The 26,248-nt window shown below is 36.5% G+C and overlaps 2 protein-coding genes and 3 non-coding genes across 6 annotated transcripts in view; 3 read left to right on the top strand and 2 right to left on the bottom strand.

Moving 5' to 3' along the window:
* Vmat (Vesicular monoamine transporter) overlaps positions 1–26,248 on the bottom strand; it is a 46,743-nt gene that overhangs the window by 13,430 nt on the left and 7,065 nt on the right. For both annotated transcript variants that reach the window (XM_071702775.1, XM_071702774.1), the window contains 9 exons: positions 20,760–20,902; positions 18,516–18,728; positions 8,652–8,808; positions 4,722–4,864; positions 3,879–4,061; positions 3,561–3,662; positions 3,306–3,480; positions 3,048–3,099; positions 2,183–2,366 (listed from right to left, as the gene is read on the bottom strand). In XM_071702775.1, the coding sequence (XP_071558876.1) occupies positions 2,183–2,366; positions 3,048–3,099; positions 3,306–3,480; positions 3,561–3,662; positions 3,879–4,061; positions 4,722–4,864; positions 8,652–8,808; positions 18,516–18,728; positions 20,760–20,874 (1,324 nt within the window). In that variant the 5' untranslated portion in view covers positions 20,875–20,902. The remainder of the gene's footprint in view (positions 1–2,182; positions 2,367–3,047; positions 3,100–3,305; positions 3,481–3,560; positions 3,663–3,878; positions 4,062–4,721; positions 4,865–8,651; positions 8,809–18,515; positions 18,729–20,759; positions 20,903–26,248) is intronic.
* Trnag-gcc (transfer RNA glycine (anticodon GCC)) lies at positions 4,139–4,209 on the top strand. The gene has a single exon. It is a non-coding gene; the product is annotated as a tRNA-Gly (tRNA).
* Positions 4,535–4,605, bottom strand: Trnag-gcc (transfer RNA glycine (anticodon GCC)). The gene has a single exon. It is a non-coding gene; the product is annotated as a tRNA-Gly (tRNA).
* LOC139770674 (T-box protein 2-like) lies at positions 11,505–17,257 on the top strand. Its single transcript, XM_071702776.1, has one exon. It carries the CDS (start codon positions 13,659–13,661, stop codon positions 14,733–14,735), a length of 1,077 nt encoding a protein of 358 aa, XP_071558877.1. The 5' UTR covers positions 11,505–13,658; the 3' UTR covers positions 14,736–17,257.
* Trnaa-cgc (transfer RNA alanine (anticodon CGC)) lies at positions 19,280–19,351 on the top strand. The gene has a single exon. It is a non-coding gene; the product is annotated as a tRNA-Ala (tRNA).

Genomic DNA, 26,248 nt, shown 5'->3' with positions numbered 1-26,248 from the left:
GTGTGAAATTGGCACGCGACTCCATATTTCCTTTGCCATATTGCAACAACTATACGCATACGCAAACACAACACGCAAAATGCCAAATTCGCGACACAAGATTTGCCGAATGTCGAAACATTTGTAAATCCTCGATTTCTTGAATTTAGTTCTTGATCAAATCATTGATTAATGATCGCTTTTAAATTATTCTTTATTAATGTTACTCGTTCCGCGTTATATATAGGATTCCGAGCTAGATTTTTTGCCACTGCTCATGAGAAAGGTCTATGGTCTGGAGCGTGCAATGATTTACACCGAGTATTAATTTAATTCACAAGTTTATTTTAATCAAACGTTGTCACGGTTTTATAACGTGCTCTCGACACACATGCTCAAGTCACTCTGCCCTGCTCCCGAATTCATCGGTGCGGGATCGCTAGATCGACGCGCGCGTCAATCGATATATAGTCGGGGTAAGGGCCTCGCGATTATTATATACCGGCTAGAAACTCTCACTTTTATGCGTGAACAATTAATATTTTGCATTATGACACAGGTGAGAATTTGCTGCGTATTGTATTACAGAACTGCTTCCGAAATTTTTTGCAGATTATTGAACTAAATAATTCTGTAGGATTGTTCGTCAAATTTAACAGCAAGCTGCCGGAATAAGCGCTTAGATAAATAACACTCTATTTTTGGGTATAGACCGTGCAGTTTCAGAAACGGTACGTAGTTTTTCTTCGTTTTACGCCCCAGGGGGATCGATTAAAACCTTTCATAGCAAGGCAAGATATATCAAAAGATTTGGTTACCCTTGATTTGGTGTATCACATATTGAGCAAGCGTGGCGTAGCAGACAGCGCACTGGTCTGCTAAACCAAAGATCTCAGGTTCGAATCCAGTCCTGGTAGAACCAAAATAAATAAAATTGTATCGCTTGTCTCTCCTCTTCGACAGAGTGGCAGCCCGTCAGGAGTATCCCTTGCCTAGAAACCCCCTCTACCTTGCCGTTCGGATTCGGCGTTAAACTGTAGGTCCCATGTGCTTGTGTACAACCTGCGTGCGCACCACAAGCACATGACTTTGGGGGAGGCCTAAGTCCGATTCGGACTGTTGCGCCATTGGATTGGATTGTAGCTCCGAATATTATTATCTCTTGTTTCGATACTGAGTTCTCATTATCTTTGTAGACATTGACAAGTTGTTGAAATGCATCATACGCCATTTCCGACTGATAATGAGTGTTAATGGTATCTATGATACGATTTTCTTGATTTCGCGTGGTCTGCTCGACTAGCAGAATGGCCATGCTTGGTATCACAATACGTGATACACACATATTGTGTATCATAATTTATTTGATACACAAGAGAAAGAATTTTATTTTATATTCATTGTGACTTATCAAGTCTTTTTAGGTACAAAAATTTACAAAGAACAGCGTATGTAAATTTTTGTACCTGAAGAGACTTGATAAGTCACAATGTATTAAAATCGGATTTTTGAAAATTTTTGCTAACTCTTTCATTAGTGAGCGTTTGCTCATATCGTCGAAATTATATAAAAGATGGAACAAAATTTTGTAAATAAAAGTGAATGGTGTCAAGAGTACTTTATAATAATGATAAAACATTTTTGTATTTTTATTTTGTAAAATTTTTTTTACAAAATTAAAATTAAAAAAAAATTTTGTATTATTATTATAAAGTACTCTTGAAACCATTCAACTTTTATTTACAAATTTTTTTTCCATCTTTTATAGTTTCGATGATATTCGCTTGGAAAATTTATATCAACACGTTCTAAAAGTGCGTATGGGCATGTATAAAAAAAATACATATCCCTTATTTTGGTTTAGAATACAACATATTAAAAGCTCATCAAAATCGGAGGGGGACACTTCCGTGCATCTCCTTGCAAGTGTAAAGTCAATTTAAAGATATTTTGACAAATATACATGTTTATATTAATTGTTGTACAGCTTCCGTAGAAACCTGCGTGAGCCAATTTCCAATAAATTTTTTCAAAAATCGTAGCACCGTACGAATATGCATGTCGTAACTGTCGTAAGTCGTTAGTCGTAAGAAATTGACCAATCACAATCGAATTTGAAGAGAATAATCAACTAATGATTGGAATCATGTAAAGGAAAGTAAAATGTGAGAGACATACGCGGAAGTTAGTCATGTGCATGTACCTATAGCAAAGCCGAGGCAGAACGCCACATCGCCGATGGCGTAAACGCTTCCGTAAACAGCGCTGTGCCTTATGTCAACCAGATATCCCAGCTCGGGCATCATTGAACTGTCCACCATTCCGATCGCGAATCCCAATCCCGCGTTCGGTACGATCAAGTGATCGATACTTCTCGCTAACGGAATCTGCGAAACAAATTGAAAATAAATAAGATTAGGAACAGCCACGGAATACTACTGTCCTGATCGACGCTCTCACCGACGATAGGCGGGCATATACTTAATTGATTTGTTATCAGAAATTTTTGTTTACTAATTTCATAAAATAATGAAACTCTATCTCTACAGGTAGCTATAGACTAATAGGTTTCTCATCATCGAGTCTAACTTTCCATTTTATGAAGTTGAAATAAAAATTCTTGATCTGATAGTGAAGTAGTCTGGCCAGTTCCTGGTCGAAATTATTTATTATAGTTTATTTTATGTCTTTCGCAAAAAGCATGTGACAATATAACTCATATATTCGGAATTGCTATATGTATAAGCGTGAACAAATTTGCTAGACTACGGTTTTCCGAGCAATTTTCATACATTTTCTGATATAGTGAAATATTTTAAAAGCTTTAATTACACGAGCTTATTTTAACGCGGTACAATTAACGTGGTTACTGATTCTCGAATGTATACATTTGTAAGTCATTCAAATATATAAATATTTTTATCACAGTATTATTGCATTACGATTCATGTGTAATTTCAATCGAGTCGTCGACGAAATTCCGTTGTTTTATGTCACAACGTAGACACAAGTGACGTTAAATGGCAGTTGTTTCGCTCTTTCGGTGGTAAGGATGTAAGGATACTTACACACATCAAGCAGATACCAATGACGACGAGTCCTATCAGGGAAGCTAGCCATCTGTAACAAGCGCATATCGAGATAAAAACATTAGGCCGTCTTGCAAAAGATATCTTCGCCCGAACAGAGACTCGAACCTTGGACCCTCAGATTAAAAGTCAGTCTGATGCTCTGAGCTATCCGGGCGACATATAGCTCGAAATTTGGCGATTTCGCCATTATTAGAATATTTTTATATTTGAGGCAAGATACTCGGCCGGACTGACCTGCCCATTTTGTGCCCGAGCGGCCCGAAAAGATTCGTCCCGATCAAGTAACTGATGCTCGCCGGTAAAAACGTCGCCCCTTGTTTCCAGCGGCTTGCGCCCATCGTATCCATCATCCAGATAGGTAGGCTCGGTTCCAGCATAGCGATGCCCATGTTTGCGAACGTTATCGCGCCTGGAATACCGATAACCCTTATATCTTTTACTTGAAGTGCGAAACGTGGTATTTTATATAACTAGGTAGATTTCCCGTACCAGCTGCTAAAATGATGTAAGGATCGGTGACAAGGGACTTCAACGACGGTGGTTCCGCTTCCGTGTACACAACCGACGGTTGAAGCATCAAAAGCTGCAATACTTGAGAATTTTTCAAAAAATTATTAATTATTATGAAACATGAGCATTAAGAGAAATTTTTATTTTTGAATGCGATAATATAAGATTATAAGCGAATGTGAGGTATAATATCACGCATATCAGAAAATATTTCTAAACTGTAAATCAACATATAAATTAAGCATAATTTGTCAATTACGCGTGATAAGTGTTTTTTTATTACACATTTATACTCACGTCCATCGCCAAGGGCTAACGCGGAAAGGATTAAAAACGGGGCGGATTTTCCTACAAATTCGTACATTACTCCGCCGAATGGAGGGCCAATAAGGACGCCAAGGGCCAGACCGCCCAGCGCAATACCCATCGCGTTACCGCGTTCTTTGTCGTCCTGATATCTCTCCGCTAACATACCCATACCTGTCGGAGAATCGTATATGGGAAAGTATTACAATCACGTACTACGTCATTGGAGAAAGAGCTCCTACGTCGCAACAGCATCGGTGGTTCAGTGGTAGAATGCTCGCCTGCCACGCGGGCGGCCCGGGTTCGATTCCCGGCCGATGCAATCTTTTTGAATTTTATTTTGTTAATTATTTACGTAACTCAATTCAGTTGCACTGTCATTGCAACTTTAATGTTAATTTTTTATGCAATAAGATTTAAATGCTTGATAAAAAAAAATTAGAACCTTTTGTGCGATTTTTTTTGAATTTTATTTTGTTAATTATTTACGTAACTCAATTAAGTTGCACTGTCATTGCAACTTTAATTTTAATTTTTTATGCAACGAGATTTAAATGCTTGATAAAAAAAAATTAGAACCTTTTGTGCGATTTTTTTTTGGAAAAATTTTGCCGAAACTAAAAACGCTAGAGCAAAATATATTTTCTTGCATCGGCCGGGAATCGAACCCGGGCCGCCCGCGTGGCAGGCGAGCATTCTACCACTGAACCACCGATGCTTGTGTAGAAATGGGAGAAAATAGCCTTGACGAGTGTGTAAACTTTCTATGTTATTTAATAAGATTGCCATTTGTGAACACCAAGTTAATGCGGGTTAATAGAGACAAGCTTTTACCAGAAACACTAGAGCACGATGAACCGATACCCTGAAGAGCTCGCGCTAGGAAAAGTATACCGTAGCTTCGTCCGAAAGCAAAAATCAGCGTGGATAGGAACATGATAATGAATCCGGTAAACATAGGTATGCTGTATCCGATTCTAAAAACAAATAACAAATTTAAAAATCGAACCTAAGCCTGCGTTCGTTTGTTCCCATTGGGAGCTATTGGGAAAATAAAATATATAATACACGTAACATGTATTATAAGATTTTTTATTTTTCTAATAGCTCCCAATGTGAATAAACGAAACGCAGACTAAATGTTATCACGTATTGCGATATTCTTTTGTTTGATACATCGGTACTTTATACCTCCCGTAACTTAGCCGGTCAACTGCGACTTTATTAATTTTTTTTTTTTAATCGTTTGTTGGTCGTTTGTTGGTGATTGTTGGCCTAATTACAACGTTTGTTGGTTCTTAATTTTTTTTTAAATTAAAAGAACACAAACCAACGTAAAGTGTATGTTTAGTATAAACAGGTTAAATCATGATTGCATTATTTGATAAAATATGTACTGGGTATTTTATCAGTCGAAATATTTGCATTTTACTTTGAATATTAGAGATTAAATCAGTGTATAAACAGCTTTAATGTGCACTGAGTGCGCACCAGTTCTGCCAGTGATAAACGCTATAAGAGGATATATCTTATTTTTTCTTGCATAGATAAACAGAATGTTATCGGAAAGTCATCTAAGCATTTTGAGAAGAATCTTCGGAAAGATGAACGTAGAAACCAATTGTTGCAATTAAGAAGAAAGAAGCACGAGCAAGTATTTGCGCAGAAGAGAAATCTCGGTGGTTTTTCTTCGTCACCTGTTCTTATCTACATCATACCTGACGCTAGCTTTCAGGAAGTTATTGAAAAATGAAAGATGATAAAGAGAAGTTAGACGCTAGAAAAGTATTATTTATAATCTATACATATATATAGATATATATGAATATACATAGTTTATATGCATATTATAAACATTAATTTTGTACAGCGTAAATCGAAACTATTTGTAAACTGCGAATTTAATTCTATTCTCTAACTCTTACTCTATATATGTATTATATTGCTTATAGATTCGTTTTCACTATATATAAACATACTATTTTCTAATGCACTTCAATGTAACGTAAAGCTCCAGTTCGAGTTCCTAGCTGTAAGTAAGCTATATTTTAAGAAACTTGTGCAGATAATTTGTAAGAATAGTCCTTGCTAAGAAGTGGAATATAGACCTGAGATACATATAGTACTTATTTATTGTAAAAGACATGGACATTAGGATCTATATGAAAATTGTATGAAATAATAAGGTTCTTAAAAAAATGACGTTTTGTTACTTCAAACAAATCTATAAATTTTACAGTAAAACACTTTCCACAAGTGAGAAACGGAAGCATATATACATTTGAGAAGTAGGTTTTTTTTTCAAGAGAATTCTACTAGGAAACGTATATTCACGTATGAATACGAGAATTCTCTTCAATTTTATATAAATTCAATCAGGTTGAAGCTTTATATTCTTATAAAATAACATATACTCTTAATGATCACATAAATAATCTTTATTTATAAAAATACAACTTATTTAAATTTTAGTTCTTTAAACGCAAACATAATGCGCGTATCATGAAACATTGTATCATGTTTTTAAGTGATCACATTTAGGTATCTATGATTTACTTTATTCTATCATTTTTTTAGCACATATGGTAAGTTTGACATTTATTTTATACGTACTTTGACAACTAGGCGTCTTGAATGAAGAGTTCATGGGAAGAAAATGATAAATTCATAATTAATCCATTTTAAATACAATTTTATGTTTAAAGTAGAATTATAAACTTATCTTTCTTCAAATGCTTTGAAATGTAGATATATCAGAATGCAATAATGCAATCATGATTTAACCTGTTTATACTAAACATACACTTTACGTTGGTTTGTGTATGACGGCTTTAATGTGCACTGAATGCGCACCAGCTCGAAAAACGCTATTAGAAATCAAAGAAAGTTCTGCTTAAAACATTAGCATATAGAATTCTACATTAATTACCTTAATCTCACTCGGTCTCTCGTTCAAACGATGGCTTGGCGCAAAAAGACAGGAAATACCACCATGTTTCATGTTTCTTGATCTTTTCGCGATTTTCTGCCGATGTTAAGGCCCGTATTCATAGCCAGTTTTATAGATGTTACATTCCGATACGAAGTGTCATTCTGATTATCTTCGCGATCGTCGATCGTTGCGGTCGGATTATTTCGGTCGCAATGTCCGACGCTTTAAACGGTGCGAATGTGACGCGTAGGCTATTTCTATTGTGTTGCGTACATTTTGACCACTCGTTTGTCAATGTTTGGAGACGAAAGGCCTCGGTGTCACTGTTGAAACACTTGATGGCTATCTCTTTTGTCTCCTTGTTGTCGAGGTCTCTTTTTACGTGATGCTTATATGACCACGATGCGTACGACGCCATTAGATACTTAACAATTAGAACCTCATCGTTGGCGGTTGGTGTGTTGCGGTCTTCGCCGTACGCGACGTCGTCGATAGCGTGCATAATGAGCCATTGATGTCTAATAACCGTCATGTATTGCATCTTAATATTATTGCTATATAGCTGATAGACATAGGTATCTTTATCGAGCGTAGGTCTTAACACGACGAGGCCTCGGTGCACCGAGTTTCCCTCGGTACCGTTTATCATCATTTTTCGCGTCACGTCATAATTATGGGCGCGAGCAGCTCCGTGCAACGCGTATGTTAAACGATAGTCGGCGTGTATCGCTTGATTCACCAGTATAGGCGACATCCATGTCATCTCGTTAAAACCTTGGTACGTGCACATGCCTGTACCGTGCAACTCGTACCTTTCCGTGGCTATGCAGCGGTCGACGTGTCGACTCCAGTCGTGTAATTTGTAGACGACGCCGCTGTCTAAGAGTATACGCGTCGCTAACGTTAATACGCCACTCTCGAAGCAGCGGTGGCGACGTATCGCGTTCGACATTGTGTCATTCTCCGGGCGCCTCATGTCTATCGTTAGAACTTGTTCCACTCGGAGAGCCTGTTGCCGTCTGACATATTTGTCCGCGTAATGTTCGAGGTTGTTGAGGTATTGCAATAGGTTGTCCGTTATCGATTGGAATTCTTTGCCGCCGTCGCGGGATTTACATTTATATAAATAAACCTTAAGTCATAAGCAAATAAACCAATCTTCGATTACTGCAAATGCGGCTTTTAACGTGAGATAATTTTTCGGTTTTTTTCGTTTTTAAGACTAATAATAAACCAACAAACGCTAAAATTAGACCAACAATCATCAGCAAACGATTACGCATCGATTAGGCTTTTTTTAAATTAAAAATAAAATTTTTCCGGCTAACTTAAGGCTAATTTTTCTTTTTTAATTAAAAAAAAAATTAAGAACCAACAAACGTTGTAATTAGGCCAACAATCACCAACAAACGACCAACAAACGATTAAAAAAAAAAAAAATTAATAAAGTCGCAGTTGACCGGCTAAGTTACGGGAGGTGTACTTTATTGACATTAGATTAAGGAGAAAGATTTCCCATTTTCCGATTAAATTCTATTTTAACGTTATTTCTATTATAAATTATATTTTAAAGTTATTGATCTGATAGAGAGGTAAAGAGAGAGAAAGAGATTGTTTTATTTCTTCTTTTTTTAGAAAGAAAAAATTTCTTTTTAAATAGAAAAATTTTTTTGATATTAATGGTGACTATCTTGATGGATAAAAATTACCTTTAAAGCGTTTTGTTCTCGGTTTGATGCAACTCAAGCATAACAAACCTCTCTCGTATTAATCTAATATTTAATATGTTCCGAACAAAAGTCAGTCAAATTTTGGGTAAGTGCAAAACTTACTTATGGGTCAATGGCCCAACTATAGGGTTAGCCAACAATTGAACAAAAGCTTTGGAAGCGAACATCATTCCTACTGCTACGGTCTCTTCTAGTAATTCTCGATGTCTCTGCTCTTTTTCCTTCGTGTCCGGCAATGTGAGATTGGCTGCGGTAATTTCTAAAATGGAAAATAAATCAGTGAAGCGTTCGTCCTATTGAGCGTATCGAAAGATTTTGTAGCTGAACAAGAAGGTCTTTGCTCTTCTCTTCTTCGTCTCTAAAAGTGTTCCTATCCCTTTCTAAAATATGATATTATTGTCTAGATTTTTTAAGTTGAACATACTTTAACTTCTTCAAGGGCACATATAAGTTTAATTCTTTTTAAAATTTTAATATTGCTAACAAAGGAAAAGTAACAGTCATTACAATAATATTCTTAATTTTTACCAAATAATATTTCCAATTTTTTTATTATTTTCTTTTTTATTTAATTGCTATGGATTTAAAATATAAAATATAATTAAACAAAAAATCAAATAAATTTTTTCTAACTTTAAAAAATTTCTGAAGAAATTAATCTTTTCCACGAATTGCCTTATTTTTTTTTACGATAGAACATATACATTGCAAATCAAAGTGTTTTATTTAATATACTTTTGTAGTTACTTTTTAGACGTTTAGAAACGTATTTTAATTTTTCTGATGCTGATATTGGCATCACTACTGTCACGCGTATATTAAGTTTTTTTTCTAAAATATGATGACAACTGTGCAAAACTGCCGCACGAGGCAGTAATCATATATTTATTTTCATGGTGTTTAATTTTAATTTTTGGAGAGTATAGGTATAATCCTCTCCCCGATCTATTAATGTATGTTACATTTTTCTTCACTTTTTACATAAATTTTATCAAAACCAATTTTGTTTAAGTTTATCCGCTTTAGGTCTACTATTGAAAATTCCGTAGGTCTCGTTCGTATTTGCCCTAATGCATTTTCTAATTTCTTAATTGACATATTTCATATTTCAAAGAAAGAATTTAAGTCGACCTGACTGGCCAAATTTATTAATTACAAAAACGATGTTTCGACCATTATTCCGTATCTTTGCATATTCACCGTATCACCGTATTTCTTAATGAAAAACATCAGCTATCTCTTTTTCTATAGCGTTTTTAACTGTGTAGCACTTTTGACTTAGACCAAATAAAATCGTGCCCATTTGAAAGACGGTGTCTGCTCACTACTGATTGGCTATTCTCGTGTTTTCTAATATCTAAACGAAGTTTATTAATACGCGTCTTTAAGTGTCTCTTGGTTTGTTCTATAAAATAGGCATTGCAATCGTTGCAACTGATTTTATACACAATTTCAGTCTTCCTAATATTATCAAGCACATCGTTTCCTCTTTTTATAATAAAATCGAGTTTTTTCAGAACAGTGTAAAGGACGTTGAAATTAATGCCTCACAAAATACGGCAAATATTCTCGCTATGGCCCTTGACGTAAGGGATTTTAAAGTATTTTTTAATATCGTGGAAATTATCGGTAGCATTATTAGTATCGAATTTCATATTTCATTGCCTCATATGGGGTGTGTGAAGTTGGCACCCCTACTTTTAAATTCGATAGTTCTGATTAGAGTTCCAGCTTCTTTTCGAAGAGTATAGGAGTATTTTTATGTTTATAAAGAGTTCCGGCGATTAATACTATGAAAAAGGTAAAATGGGGTGCTAACTTTACACCCAACTTTAAGACCGAATAGTTCTCAATAGCTCATCTGAAGAATTTTGATGACTAGAGTTCCTGATAAAAGTAAAAATTTCTTGATTTTTTCAAAAAACAAAAAAAATGAAAGTCTGATTTTAAGCCAGAATAGTTCTAAGTAGCTCATTTGATTTCTTTCGAAAAGTTCTAGAGTTCTTGATAATTAAAAAATTCCAAAACCTTAGAATTGTTTTAAAAAATCATCATCAAAACTTATGCAAATAACGTTTATGGCAGACCTTCGAAGTCGAATATCTTCTTAACTAGTGACTGGATCGTTTTCGATCATAGAAATTCCTTTCAGAATTCTTAGAGTTCTACTAAAAAACGGAACTCTTATCAGAACGTCTAGAACTTTCAAAATAATTTTTATGCGGACTTAGTCGAATTTTACGCGTTGCATCCTCGAAGTCGAATATCTTCTTAACTAGCCATTAAGAAGTTAATATATTATGTCTTGCTCAACATTTAGAAATTAAGTTAAAAGTACCAATACCCGGACATGTACCTATATCTGGACACCTTTATTATTTATAAGTATAACGCGAATTAAAATCAAAGATAAAAATATTTTTTTTGTAGTTTGAAACTTTAGTTATGGTATCCAAACGTTTATTTCCATAAATTTATGATTTTTTAAAGGTATCCAGACATAGATACGTGTCCAGGCATTGATACATTTACCTATTCTTAAGTGTCCGGGTATTAGTACCTTTATACCTTAATTGGATCTGAAAATTAAATAATTTTCCTCCACACGAGCCGAAATAATTAATAAGATATTTTCTTTTTTCTATTATATGCAAAATAAAGATAAACTTTATGTTCTACAAATTTAGATTTTGTATTAGACATAATGATTAAGTGTCTAATACAAAATCTAAATTTGTTCGAATTTTTATTAGAGAATTCGATAATTTGTATACGACAATTAAAATTAAATCCATATAATTAATTGCATCTTTAAGCTTATCGGTTAAATGAGTTTTGATAAATGATAGCATTTATCTTGTGTTTTTACTAAATCTAGAATTTATTGGTACCTACAGTATATGATGAATAGTTCACAAAAGAGTACTTTTTAATGAAAAGTAGATTACAGCGGATATACTGAATAGTCCGAACTTGTGAAAATATCGTTTTGTTAATGATACCACGTAAATGTAATTTTCAAAAAAGGCGCCAAGTACACATTTATAATATATACATTAATGATACGCGAGATTCACTTACGTGTACAAGCTAAACGTCTATTGTTTTCTATTTTGTATACATTGAGTATAATTATGTATTTTTCTTTTGATATTTAAAGGCGCACATTATGTCATCGGTTGAAGTTTGGCCGAAACAGTCGTTTATTATAAGTTTTAATACGATATCGTAACACGCGATTTGGCGTGAAAACGTGAGTTTTCGTTACCGCAAAGGGAGAGAAAAAGAGAAAAATCTCGAGATTCCCCGTGTACATGGATTTTCACGTAAATTTAACATTGTAATGACTTAACGCATTTTTATTTTTCGATATCCTCTTTCTATATTTGTAAAGAGTGTACAGAAGAATGGTGCACGGAAAGAACGGTTTTGCTGAAGTATCAAAAAATTTAGCTAGATTTACAGATCTGAAAATAATTTTGTTGCATCATCAAAATAATTATGTAAAACAATCAAACTGATTACTAAAATATCAAAATTTTTACAGCATTATTATCATACTTCAGCGACCTACTATAATTATTTTAATGGTGCAACAAAATTATTTTTAAACAGAAAACCGTTCTTTCCGTATGTGTAGATTAAAGGCGTGCATTTCCATGATGCGTGAATAAGAAACTCTGCAAGTCTCTGGCTTTCGTTTGCGTTTCACAAAACCGAATTTTGTACCCGTAGTATTTAAAAATTTAGCTAGCTACAGATCTGAAAATGATTTTGTTGCATCATCAAAATAATTATGTAAAACAATCAAACTGATTACTAAAATATCAAAATTTTTACAGCATTATTATCATACTTCAGCGACCTACTATAATTATTTTAATGGTGCGACAAAATTATTTTTAAACAGAAAACCGTTCTTTCCGTATGTGTAGATTAAAGGCGTGCATTTCCATGATGCGTGAATAAGAAACTCTGCAAGTCTCTGGCTTTCGTTTGCGTTTCACAAAACCGAATTTTGTACCCGTAGTATCTAAAAATTTAGCTAGCTACAGATCTGAAAATGATTTTGTTGGTCCATCAAAATAATTATGTAGAACTTAAACTGATTGCTAAAATGTCAAAATTTTTTACAGAATCATCATATTTCAGCGACTTACTATAATTATTTTAATAGTGTAACAAAATTATTTTTAGATCTGTATTTTTAACTAAATTTTTAGATACTTCAGCAAAACCGTCCGTGCACATATCAGGGTCTAAATATCGCTAATATATATCATTAATGTAAAATGTACATAAAAGAAGCCAGTTGTTGCCATTTGTACACACATTAATCTAATAATTTCTTCGTCTGAACGTTGTTGGAATATTATCGAATCATTAGAAAATCTTAATATCTTGAGTTCGACTGATCGAGATTCAGCGGAAAGGCAAATATGTATAATATATGAGAAGCTTGAAGAAGTGCAGGATGTCTCTACTGAGATTACTCGGAATAGGAACAGACAGTATCTGAACATTTTTAATCCTTTAGGGGCCTGTGTACATAATTATGTACTAAAAAAAAACAAAACAAAAAAAAACAAAAAACAAAAAAACTAAAAAACTAAAAAACTTTCATCAGGGACGTCTTTTAAGACTACTTTATAAATTATAACATTTTACTCCAACGGGATCGATGTGTGGCCCCTAAAGGTTTAAAGAAAGAGAAAGTTACGACAAATGGATTAACAACGCGTAATGAATTTATATTTATTTTAACTGGCTCAGTAGATTAGTGTGATTATGGCATTTAAAATTATCATGTAAATGTTATTTGTTACCTTATATATTACCTTTTGTGAATCGCGGCAGAAAGGACAAAAAGGTTCATGGATACATAGTTGTCTCATGAGTTGGCGCCGGACGACCGACGACACATATAGTTCGCCTAGTTTCGGCCGATTGCACTGATCCCGTTTTGTGGTAGGTCACTGGTAGGCGAGAACCGGTCGTCTCAGTTCCATTCTACAACTGCACGTGATTTCGACGTTCGTTCTGACCATTTTCGTGTTTGCCTTATACCTTACACTGACGGTGTCGAAGAAGAAACGTCGATCATCGGAGATGTTTCTTCAGGATCCAAACAACGCACTGATGCTACTGGAACTGAATATGCAACTGGCATCGCCATTCTTCGCGCAGTCACCGATCGCTCTACAACGCAAATTAGGTGAGAGGATGAATTCAAGCGAATGGGTATTTCAACCTTTATTGCTGCGCGGAGTCAACGTGGAGCTGCTTAATCGAAACCTCCGGGAGCAATTCTACGAGACTAATAAAGAAATGATAATTACCAAGAGCGGTCGGCGCATGTTCCCGTCCGTTCAAATAAACGTAAACGGTTTGGAGAAACGTGAGAATTATTATGTCCTCATGGAGATAGCACCGGCCTCCGATCGCCGCTACAAGTACTGTGGATACCAGAACGGGGGCGAGAACAGCAATATGGGTGGCTGGAGTTTTGCGGGGCCGGCAGAGCCGCAACAGCCCTTCGGCTATAGGATTTATAAGCATCCCGAGAGTCCGGCAACGGGGAGCCACTGGATGGACAATCCGATCAGCTTCAATAAATTGAAGCTCACGAACAACATCAACGACCCCAATAATAACGTGGTATTAACATCGATGCACAAATACGTTCCTAGGATCTGGATAGTTCGTTGCTTCGATGCGAAGAATTACAACGAGCTCTTTACTCATTCAACCGCGTTGTTCGTTTTCAAGGAGACGGAATTTATCGCGGTGACGGCATACCAAAACGAGAACATCACGAAGTTGAAGATCAATAACAATCCATTCGCGAAGGGTTTTCGCGAGATGGGTCAGTCACGGTTCAAGCGAAAGCATTATTCGATCGATCATCAGGCCCAATCGGATTCCAGTCCCGACGAAGGGGTCTCATTGACCTACGACTTCGAATCGAATCAGCCGAACGACTCTCCCTTAAGGGTTCCAAGCCCATTAAAGCATGCGATTATCTTTTACTTTAGCCGGGGAGTCGAAGTTGGCCGGCCTTGCAACGTGGGAGAAGCGGACGCGAATCCCGCCACCGTTGCGAGTCGATCCCCGGCGCCAGGCGTGCTTGAAACGCAGTGTCCGTGTACTGCGTTTGGCACAGATGGATATCCATTCACGAAATAACTTATTACTATTTATTTCTATTTTAATTTGACACGGCTACCGGGGGCAAGTCTCGTCGAGACCGTGGACATGTTCGGACGTGTTTTGTCCTGAATAATTTTTTGAAGATTGCTGATGCAATCAGCGCCGAGTTTGGATTGAATCTTTCGAGTCTGTATTTATTATATTCGACTTGGTCTTGGCCGTTATGTGATCTTGAGGAGGATTAGGTGCCATAAAATTTACAAAGAAGAAGAAGAAGGAAGAAGAAGGCTATTGGGGGCCACGGCTACTCGTGGCATGAGTCTCGTGCGTCAAGAGGCGTAATCGTTTCTATACCCGATAACTAGCGCCTACTCTCGAGGAGCCAGCTACGGAGTCACTGGGTGTCTCCGCACTAACCGAGTCATCAATCTCGCATCGTGCGTGCAGTGCCCGGACCATCCGAGAACCCGGGCGTGAAGATTCATTCTTAACTTCTTCATATTTACTGCGTGTTGTGAAGCAAGCGGATTGAGAGCCGAGAGCTTCCCAGATAACCGTGCCTTTTTTTGGCTCCGCAACTCACCAGCGGTACTTGGGCCCGTATCACTACAGGCTCTTAGAGGCGCAGTCAGATCGCCATTGACGCCACTTGGTTACTGCAGAACGCGCTGGTTAGCCGACATCAGATCTTGCGACCGAGCCGTGCTGAATCGGAACAGCCCCATTGCAGCGCATGACTTGACTGGGAGAGGCTATATATTCGCATCACCAGACCAGTAACTGACTCTGACTCCAGGCCCAAAGAGACTCGTGCAGAGAATTAATGGCTTAAGACATCCTGACTCCTTCGATACAAAACGACAGTGCTCGCACCACCGTAGTTTTCAGGCCACTTGAATTTTTGGATTCTAACACGGATTCGCCACTTTTTTCGCGTTCCTTTCTGCCACGATTTACAAAAGGTAGTAGTCTTGCCGCTGTTCGCAACGCGGACGGGAGCAAGGCCGCCGTGGCCAGCGTGATAACCGGTAGTAGGTCCGAGAGAACGAGTACGCGTATACGCGATCGCGTACTTAACGCGGATCGGCGAGCGACCGGTCGGTCGGCCGCGGGTTTGGTACACGGCCAACAGTACCTCCGATCACGTAATCTAACTGATCGTTTCCAGTTTCGCCGGCGTGAACTCGCTTCTGGTATTAGGGCCACGCGAAGTAAAACCATCTCTGCTACTCAATATGTCGTTAACCCTTTAGGGGCCTGTGTACATAATTATGTACATAAAAAAAAGAAACAAAAAAAGAAACAAAAAAACAAAACAACAAAACAAGAAAACACGAAAACACGAAAACAAAAAAGAAAACAAAAAATAAAACAAAAAAGGACTAAAAACTCGTCAGGGACGTCTTTTTAGATTATCTTATAACATTTTACTCCAACGGGATCGATGTGAGGCCCCTAAAGGGTTAATTTAACTAAAACAATGTTAATTTAATTATTAATTTGACTAGTCAATGGAGTTAAAATAACATTATTTGTGTTAAAATAATAAATTTCGACACATGGTAATTAAAAAGAACAAAATGTTATTTAACTCAAGGTATTGGTTTAAATTTTTTTTGATATTTAATGCGTAGGGACAGTTATATAGTAACTATACCATTTTTGATTTATATAGAGTATATAGACTAATGATTGTATGTATAGAATACTTTGTAATTAATTGTAATTGCAAGCCGTTTTTCAGACACTGTAAATCCAAGTGTGTTATTTCTACACGCATATACGTTTAAAAAGACACATTTGACTGAAGCTCGTTTTACATGTTTTGTTGCGTGTTAAATCAACACGTTTAATCATATTAATGTGTTTAACCGTGTTAAGTTTCATTATTCAAAACGACAAGAAATGTGTAAGAAGAGCTTTAGTTAAAATAACACACTTGGATTTGCAGTGAATTAGCCGCATAGAAAAAGAATTTTTCATTATTTCATAAAATTATACATTTCTTTTTTAAATGAAAGAAAGTTACGCACGTTGCACGTAACTTTCTTCAACTTTTTAATACGCCATGAATGTCTGTACTTAATGCATTAAATTATGCGTTTTACTCGTTGATATTGTTTACGATAATTTTATCGTTGCATCTTTAGTCGATTATACGCGAATATATCGATGCTGCGAGATTTATATCAATATTACTTGTATAACGAACCCTCCGTGAATATATTTCCGATTTAAGATCGATTTAGACATAACCGTGCCGTGCTCGTACCGTTTACGGACAGAAAGATTTAGACTCGTTTCACACGTAGGCATCCGGCACCGGACTACCGATGCCGGGTATCCGATCGATTTTCTTTGTTTTCACAAATCGTCTATCGGACAAATCTGTAAATGCTTTCATATTAATCCATACATTTCGCGATTGGATACCCGGCGTCAGTAGTCAAATACGTGTGAAATGGGGCTTAGTCGAATTTCATTCCGTTGCATCTTCGAATATTTTCTTAACTAGTGGCCGCATCGCCATTAGTTAGTGGTAGAGTTGCAGGCGTTTTGATGGGAGTTTTAAGAAGATATTCGACTTCGAAGGTCTGCATAAGGTCTGTATAAACTGATGGTGTCAAAATGACACCTACAGTTTATAACGCCGATTCCGAACGGCTTTTTTTTTTTAAACCATGTCTAATATGTTTAATAAGTTTCCTTTGAAGTTTATATTCCTTCTTCTTCTTATGTTATGGCTTATGTTATATTCAAGCTGTACAACTCCAAAGATGGCCAGGACGAACCATCTGTCAAGTTTTTATTCCCGTGAATATCACTTGCGTTTTGATGATGATTTTTTAAAACTATTCTAAGGTTTTGCAATTTTTTATTTATCAGGAACTTTAGAACTTTTCGAAAGGAATCAAATAAGCTACTCAGAACTATTCGGTCTTAAAGTTGGGTGTGAAGTTAGCATTCCATTTTTTAATCGACTTCAAAAAAAGGAGGTTCTATATTCGGCGTGTATGTATGTATGTATGATTTTCTCTAAAACTACTGGACGGATTTAAATGCGGTTTTCACTGTCCTATAGAGCAATTTTCCAGGAAGGTTTTAGTACATAAAATATCGCGCTAGAACATCAAGGTACGGAGCAGTAAGGAAATATGCGATAATAATTATTCGTATTAATTTAATAAAGCATTAAAAAAGTATAAAATGAAAAAATTAAAAAAAAGAATGAACTTCAAAAAAAGCTCTAAAAAGTATTTAAAAAATTAAAAAAAAATTGAAAAAAGCTTTAAAAAGTATAAAATAATACTTTTAAGAATTCCTTTCAATTTTTTGAAATCGGTGCAAAATGAATAATACTTTTAAGAATTCCTTTCAATTTTTGAAGTCGGCGCCAAATTATCAGTTGCCTTTTTCAAAGTGTTAATCGCCGGAACTCTTTTTATAAACATAAAAATACTCTTATACTCTTCGAAAAAAGCTGGAACTCTAATCAGAACTAAAAAATTTTAAAGTAGGGGTGCGAACTTCACACACTCCTCATATGGGCTAGTTTGCTTGACCACATATAGTGGTATAAATAGTTATTGTCGTCTATCAAATCATATGAAAAAGACATCATTAGTTGTCACTGGAAGCTGTCACTACTCTTGACGCTGTTCACGTACTCATCTAGTTTCCATGTAAAATACAAAATTATTCGCTCACCAGTTTTGGCACAAAACGTTTATTTCGGGTCCACCAGTGAACTGGTTATCAGAGCATTATTTTGTTATTTATCCGCAATAAGAAATAATACGACAAAGCACGATTTACCTGATAGATTCATAGAAGGAGTTGTAATATGTAAAAATTCCAATGGAGATGCAACCGATATGTTTGGAGCACAAGTGCATTTTGGCGTTGTTGTTGTCGTTGGCGACGTGGTGGTGACGACCGTAGTTTGATGAGATGCGCTTCCTTCCAGGTGCTCGCTTAATGTTGCGTTAGGATGTTTGATATCGTAGAGAAATTCCGGGATTATTGGAACTGCAAGAATTTATATAAGGCAATGTTTTTAAAATATTTATGCAAAATGAAAAATAGGGAACATCTGGAAAATCGATGAGCTATGAAATCTATAGTAATATATACATGTAAAATAGTAATTATTGAGTAAAGTCAATCCAACCAGCACTGTCTTTTAGCTGGGCGTACGTCAGTGAGCCGCGCGCCTGGTAGTGTGCGCTCACTCATACTACCATCAGGCTCACTGACGTACGGCCGGCTAAAGGACGGCACCGAGTGGATTGATTTTACTCAATAATTACTGCTTTACTAAGCTTTATAGAAAAAATTGACTTTTTGAATTATTTTTTGATAAGGAATATCGCTGTGTAAATTACTGGGCGTAAATTAGGTGACACCCTGCATACTTGATAATATATGATTAAGTCGCAATATTTGAGGATTTATTAAAATTAAACGACGAATAAAAACACTAGTCTCTCCATCTTGTGCGATATCAAGTTCGTAAGAAAAGGGAATAAAGGCAGAGCAGTTTACAGTCTAGAAGACATTTAAAAACTGTCTTATCAATCGGGGGTGTAACTCAGTGGTAGAGTGTCTGCTTCGCATGCTGAAAGTCCTGGGTTCAAATCCCAGCACCTCCAAGCATCTTTTTTTTTTTTTTTTTTTTCGTTACAACGTTCTCGTCTCGAATAGTTTCTCAGGACTTATTATAACAACCTAAATTTTAATGATTTTAAAAGTATCTATCGAAAATTTATTTATAAGCAAAGATTTTTAAAGGTAAATTTATTAAAATAGGATTCACAGAAGTATGAATAAAAACTTCATTTCATTCGTTTTACTGTAATTACAATATATAGCATAAACACATGATTAATGATGAAGCATAGACACATAATTAATAAAGAACAATTTTTTACAACGATTGAAAGTGGATTTCGTGATTTGTTCGACAAGTGTGACGACATTCGTAGGTCGTGTATTTCTTACGGGACCGCGCTGCATAAATGCATGACCACTTATCCGGATTGGCGGCGCGATACACAAAAGTCCATACGTTCTTTCGACATTCCGGTCCAGTGCGATAAACGAACGTTTTTTGAATTAAACATAAGTTTGCGGACCGAGAAAAGCGGTAGCCGCCGATAGAATTTAAAGAGGGATTGGTAAGAGTATTAAAAATTAGAAAAACAGTAATAACCGTGCAATAATATATTAATCAGAGACAAACTTTTAACGTTAGAAGAAAATGATTTACATTTTGATTTAAAATTTTATTTGATTTAAATCTACGTCAATTGAAGAAAATAAAAAGATTAAAAATATTACGATAAATATTGCCCGTTTTTTGTCAGCAATATTAGAATAAAAAAATAAAAAAATAAAAGTTGTTTATGTATACGTGTCCTGAAGAGGTTAAGCATTAAATTAGTCTCTAATTAATAAAACTTCTACAATTCTGTTTTTCTTTATACTTTGTCTTAACATATTTTTGTCTCAACATTTATTTACGATATTAATCATAATAATAATATCCAATAGAGTATTATTCTTTTGTTATACTTTGTGTAGTAAGATATATTTGGAGTAGAATAGATATCTTTCCAGTAGAATATTATGATTTAATCTTTTTTAAAGTCCGCTAATCTTATAACGAACCACGTAAAAGACCACGGTTGAGAAAGAGCAATGAAGTTAATGATTCTGAATACTTGACCTACTAGAACTTAAAGTTATGGCTTAAAGAGGCAACTCTAAAATCTGAAAAAGGAGACTGCCAGAAGGAACCAGATCAGCTTATAAATTTAATTTCTATGATATTTAAAAATATATTAATAAGAGTTTAATACAGTTGCTAAAAGCAGTTAATCGATGCAAATATTGCACAAATATCTGGCTGAGTAAAAAAAAATTGACAACTATAAATTAAGCGATGATTAATAATATGTCAAAACTGTTTTAATATAAAGTCAGAATTAATTAATATCTACCACATACGATATAATAAGCAGAAATATTTATATACTGTGACAAAAAGAGGCCACTCACCTACGGTCGTCAGCAGCATGTTATCCAGCAGCAGTGCGATGGCGACGATGACAAGAACGAGCCTCCGGGATTGCCGGCATCGTTGCAACCAACCACTCCAGTCTCCCCCTCCCATTCTTAAATTTTATCCTTCCTTTGATGTTCTACAACATTGACAAAACAGACAGTGAGAGATTAATTAAAAACGACGCGTGATAAAATTTCACGTTTTGCAACGCGTAGTTTTCGTCGTATTCCATTCTTGCCAGGGATTAAAGTGGGTAAATAGAAATTACGAGAAGTCAATGGATCCCGACGGAACGGCCTTTCACGAAGATGGACAATCGAGTCCCGTATTGCGTTGACACTTTACCGCGTTCACCTTCGAAAACTTTTCCATCAGTTTCTCGTTAAACCAACTACAGTTGTCGATTTTCTCGCGCAGATTCGAAAAGAGGACATGTAGTCTATTGGACACTACGGACACTAATTAATGCAAAGAGAGTGTGTCAACAGGATTATCGCGAGCGTCTACGTGTAAATGTGCGTGTAGCGTACGAAAAAACCCTGTCAACGCGAGTATCTGAGGGTTAAGTATTAAAAATAAAATTTTATATCATCGATAATATTCGATTGTTGCTAATTAAGACTGCGAAGCGACGGGAGCGACGCGTGCTACGCAGTTCTAGATGTCGAAGAATTTTTTCAGAGAGAAAAGCGCGTTTATACGAAGAGAAAAACGAGATGTTGACTGAATGCGAGAAGATGTGTACCTCGCGCACACATAGCCACGGACAACATTAAAGATACCCAAATCTCCATTCAGTGGTTCGGTCGTTGACCTACTTGTTGAGACCCAAAGCAACAGTTTGCCCTTTAAGCTATCTGCATCCCTCTCTATTCGCATCTTCGTTCTCTTCTTTCCAAGCCTTTTGTCGATCGATTTCCGTGAATTTTCTTATTCGTAATTAATCGGTTATTGTTTACTCTCTTCTCTCACAAAAATTTTATCGAAAATTATTACACTATTACTTCGCCCATTAATTTTGGAAGTACGTTACGTATTCAAAAAGTGTTCATAAAATAACATTTTTAACAGAGATGTAAATATATCAATGTTAAAATTAATTTTCTTTTCTTGCATATATGAATGTTATTAATCAATATTGAATGATAGAAATAATAGCAAATAAAAAGTTAAAGGAATATTACAAACGATGGCGTATATTACAAAAATGCGTTTACTTGTTTTTTAAACAAATGACATTTTATTCAAATGTTGCCGAGGTGTGTAAGTTCTTTTAAAGATTTTTGTTTTGTTCGTCCGCAATTTCTTTCAGCGTCAACTTTTTTTTCCGTTTTTAACATGTGACATTCGCACGATTGTATCAAGTACAACGGTCTTAATTGTCGAAGTTTTCTATAGAAAGCTTCCGTTTCGTCTCGTTGGAACTCGCTATCGACTCGACGTTCGTTTAGCGCAATACAATTAACCGCATTAATTACAGGCTTTTAATAGTACCTCCCCCGTCCCACGTTCCGCGCGCGCGATGCCCGCTTCTCTTTTATTCGTAATAACTCGGTTACCTCACGCTTTTAGTCTACCTAATTTTCACGCTCGCCCTCTGAAAAGGCCGCGGCATCAAAGGCTATTGCGACTTTCAACTCTGTCTCGCGCGCGCGTTCACGGTACTTTACCCTATTTTTATTAAGAAGCGTCGCGTAAGAATTTCGCTGTAAAGCGAATCGAAACGCAATTCTGATGCATTATATTTCCATCGGACACTAGTCTCTCTCTCGCCTTTGATTTAACTTAAGTATGATTCAAACGAGAGAGTTCTTTCGATCCGGCACTCTCTTGGACACGAATCACTTTCACCTTTATCAGGCATCTTGCTCGCTAAAATCGTATCTCTTTTTTTCTCCCACGAAGTGGAAAGAATTATCGAATAATAAGACCGATGAGCGTGTTTCTGCGTCCGATTTTTACGGAGTCCCGCACGACACGGTTGGTATTGCGAGATAAGAGTCGCTTGAGGGCCGAAGAGGCAGAAGAAGCCACGGGGATCTGTACGCACGCATACGTAAAGGGCGAGTTATACATCTACGCCGCTGACGAAGTCGAAGATTGATAGGGAGGGGGAGGGGGAGGGGGTGGGGGTGAGAAGGGAGAAGAGGTGGTGGAGAAGGATAGGCGGATGGAGAATTGGTATGAAGGGAAAAGGAGCGTGAGAGAGTCGGGGAAGCAATCAGCATTTTCCTGAAAGCCAACTCCCCGGGGTCTGCGCGCATTATTCTTGGGAAAGACCGCTTCCCACTCGTGCCACTTATAAGCTCCGCTACCTTCCGCCATGACTGACTCCCTTCTGATTCCGCCGTCCGACCCCCTGTCTCCCCTATTCTCCATCTTCACTCTCTCCTCGTTCTCTTATCTTCTTGGTAATTACGACGAAGAATGACCGCAAGACGCGCTTCTGTTTGTACTGGGCTTTCGTACCGGCGCACGATGGGATGTTGAACGTTCCGCGTCTCTGTAACCTGCTGGCTATTCCCATCGGAAACATCCCCCGATCGATCTAACGTCGTATGCCTCCCCATTCCTGCGGAGATTCTCTTTTTTTTTCTTCGTGACCGCCCGCCGATTTGTCGCCCGTCTTGTTTCCGCCGCGAGTCGCGCGATGTATGTGCTTACTCTTCTGAAACGCGACGGGATATAAAAAAAAACCGTTTTAATCTCTTTTTGTACCAGCTGCAGTTGTCATTCCTCCTGTTGAATATTTACTGGCGGCCAGAGGAAAACTTCTTTTCTCCTCATTTTGTTCGCGGAGAAAAGTGTGTATCAAAATTGATGTTGCGCATCTATTTTTACATATCTAACACGACAACGTAATGTGTGTATGCTTTATTTTTACCTTCTCTTGTAATGACACAAAATACTCGTAATGTATTATCTAATAAGCTCGACGTAATCATGCGTTATTGTTAGCGCGAGATACGAATTTCGAATGAAGCGTTTACGCAAAGCCGACAGTATAGGTGCTGAGATTCTGAAGAGACGGTTGACAGGCGGTACGAGTCGTTGAAAGGGTATGACGTGGGTGATCGTTTTGCGATTGACAGCAACCTCTCGGCAGCGGCGAGGTTGATGAAGTGGTTTTGCGGGGATCTGCCGACTCATCGACGCTCGTTATGTCGACTCGCGTGCGGAGTGCGCGCCCTGGTGTGAGTATCGTACGCGATACGGCAGATTACGCTATCGTACCGCATACACGAGATCAACTGACCAAAAGTTTTCGTCGTTTGAGCTAATAGAAAAGTCGTGTCCCGCCGTCAGCGCGCGGGATTTATTGTAAAACGTGACCACTCTGCGTAGCCGGCCGTTTCCGCGTGCGAATCGCACGCGCGCGCGCGGTCGCCGGAATTTTTCACATATAATAAAGGAAACAGAAAATTCCGTCGTTTCGCAGTAACACGCTTTGAAATAGAACTTACTTTCGCGCGAATGGTGAAAACCGACGGAGAAATCGTCACGGAATTTTGATGCGCGAAGCAGCAGTAAAAATTGTTGCGTAACTCTTGCGTTTCGTCGCATTTTCTTAATTATTATTATTATATCCGCTCATAATTACCGATGTTAAGTTGATCCTTGCGGATACAATGGCAGAGTTATAGGCAACAATGAGGGATGGAAGGGAAGTAGTCCTTTAAGTTTCTCTTCGCTGTTCCGCAGACGAAGTTGCGTTCTACGTAGGGTTAGTTCCTACTTTAAGAACCAATTAGTTCTGGTTGCTATATCTTGCTGTACTGAATGTACCGCTTTTGCCTCTCGACTCGATTATTCACAGATTCTTTCCTCGCATAAAGTTTTTTTTAAATAAAATCTATCTACTTAATACTATAACTATCTACTAACTTAATACTATAACATCTAACTACTAAATTACATGTCACTGATTTTAGCACTCAATCGAACTTCTCTGAACGGAAAGTATCTTCTAAAATTATTAGACGTATGTCTTTTTTTATCTTAAACCTTTATTTATCTTTCAGATTAACGTCGCATATGCATATTCTCATAAGTATTTAACTTGATACAAATCTAGTACAAGCTATTACTCGGTGAAATTAGATTTATTTGTATCATCTTTTTCTCTTATCCAAGGAGAATATTCTCTTATTTTTATATATCTCATTAAAAATCTTCGTATAAGAATAAAATAATAAAAAGTCTATTTGTTAAATATGGGACTACTTTGGACTACCTTTTTTTAAATTTGTATTGATATTATATAGTGATTGTATGGTAGATTTTTCAATTTTATTGGTTTGATGTATGAGCGTAAATTTTTTCGTGTCTCTGAGAATTTTTCCATCTCTATTAAACTCAGAATCTTGCGAACCATTAAGATCGAAATGAAATTGAAACATAGTGTCATTGCTCTGTTGCCGTTTTTAATCGCTTTTTTAAATATACGCTGCCTGAAATATCTGGCAGCTCGTTCATTATAATGCAATGCCTCTGACTAATTGATCATATCCGACTCTGCCATATCCATGGTGGAATAATGCTTGCTGGCGTGCGGTTGGAATGACTGTTCGTGAGAGAGACTGCTGCAAATCGGCCGAGAAGGCAGCCTGCCGTGTTTTGCTCGCAACAGATATAACTGTCGGATAACTAACATTTTTTGCTGCGAGAGCTAATTAATTTTGCAATAATAGCAAAACCTTTTGTTGCAATAGTAAAAAGTTTTGCTGAACTTTGCTATTGCAGCAAAAGGTTTTACTATTATTACAAAATTAATTAGCTCTCGCAGCAAAAAATGTTAGTTGTCCGTATAGTAGCAAATTTTTTTTTCCGTATTTAGCGAGTAAGTCAAAATTAAATAGTAGTAAATAACAAATAAACGAACATTACTCGTGTGCTCAAAATCTCTAAAAAGATCAAATTGAATTCATCGCAAGCATCTCAAAACTAACCCTGAAGATAAGTGGACAAAATACGATTCGCGCAAATCGAAAGGAAATTGCGAAGGAGTAAATCGCAAATTTTGACCACTTTTCGCAATTGACAGTTTTCAGCGAAGACGATTTTATCTTCTGTTAAGGTAGATGCGCCTTTTCCGGCATTCAGACTATTTCCGTCCCATTCAAGATTTCTTCCAATGGAAAACTACTCTTGAGATTTTCCTGAATATTGCTTATAATTTGGCCAATAACGTTAAAAAGATGGATATTTCGTAGTATCGATAATCATAGATCTGTATTAACTAAGACTATTTATCTAATACTATATCTACACTGAAAAAAAGATTTTGTAACAATTATCAAACCTTACTGTATAACTGCTTTAGTGAAATAGTTTCAATTCAATGTTAAATGAATTTAATCAAATAATTTGGTAAGTATTAACAAATAATTATGGCAAGGCTTAGTATTTTTTCCAAGGGTTAGTGATTATTACCAATTTATATGGTACATATCACCAAATAATTTGTTACATAAAAACCGTA

This window comes from Temnothorax nylanderi, unplaced genomic scaffold (genome assembly GCF_030848795.1).
Source record: "Temnothorax nylanderi isolate EJ_2023f unplaced genomic scaffold, tnyl_v1.0 TNYL_tig0031_pilon, whole genome shotgun sequence".
NCBI lineage: Eukaryota > Metazoa > Arthropoda > Insecta > Hymenoptera > Formicidae > Temnothorax > Temnothorax nylanderi.
The sequence above is the reverse complement of the archived record's forward strand: the minus strand, read 5'-3'. Positions and strand labels throughout refer to the sequence as shown.

Coding starts and splice junctions, on each gene's coding strand:
- LOC139770674 (XM_071702776.1), top strand. CDS start 13,659: ATGTTTCTTCAGGATCCAAACAACGCACTGATGCTACTGGAACTGAAT.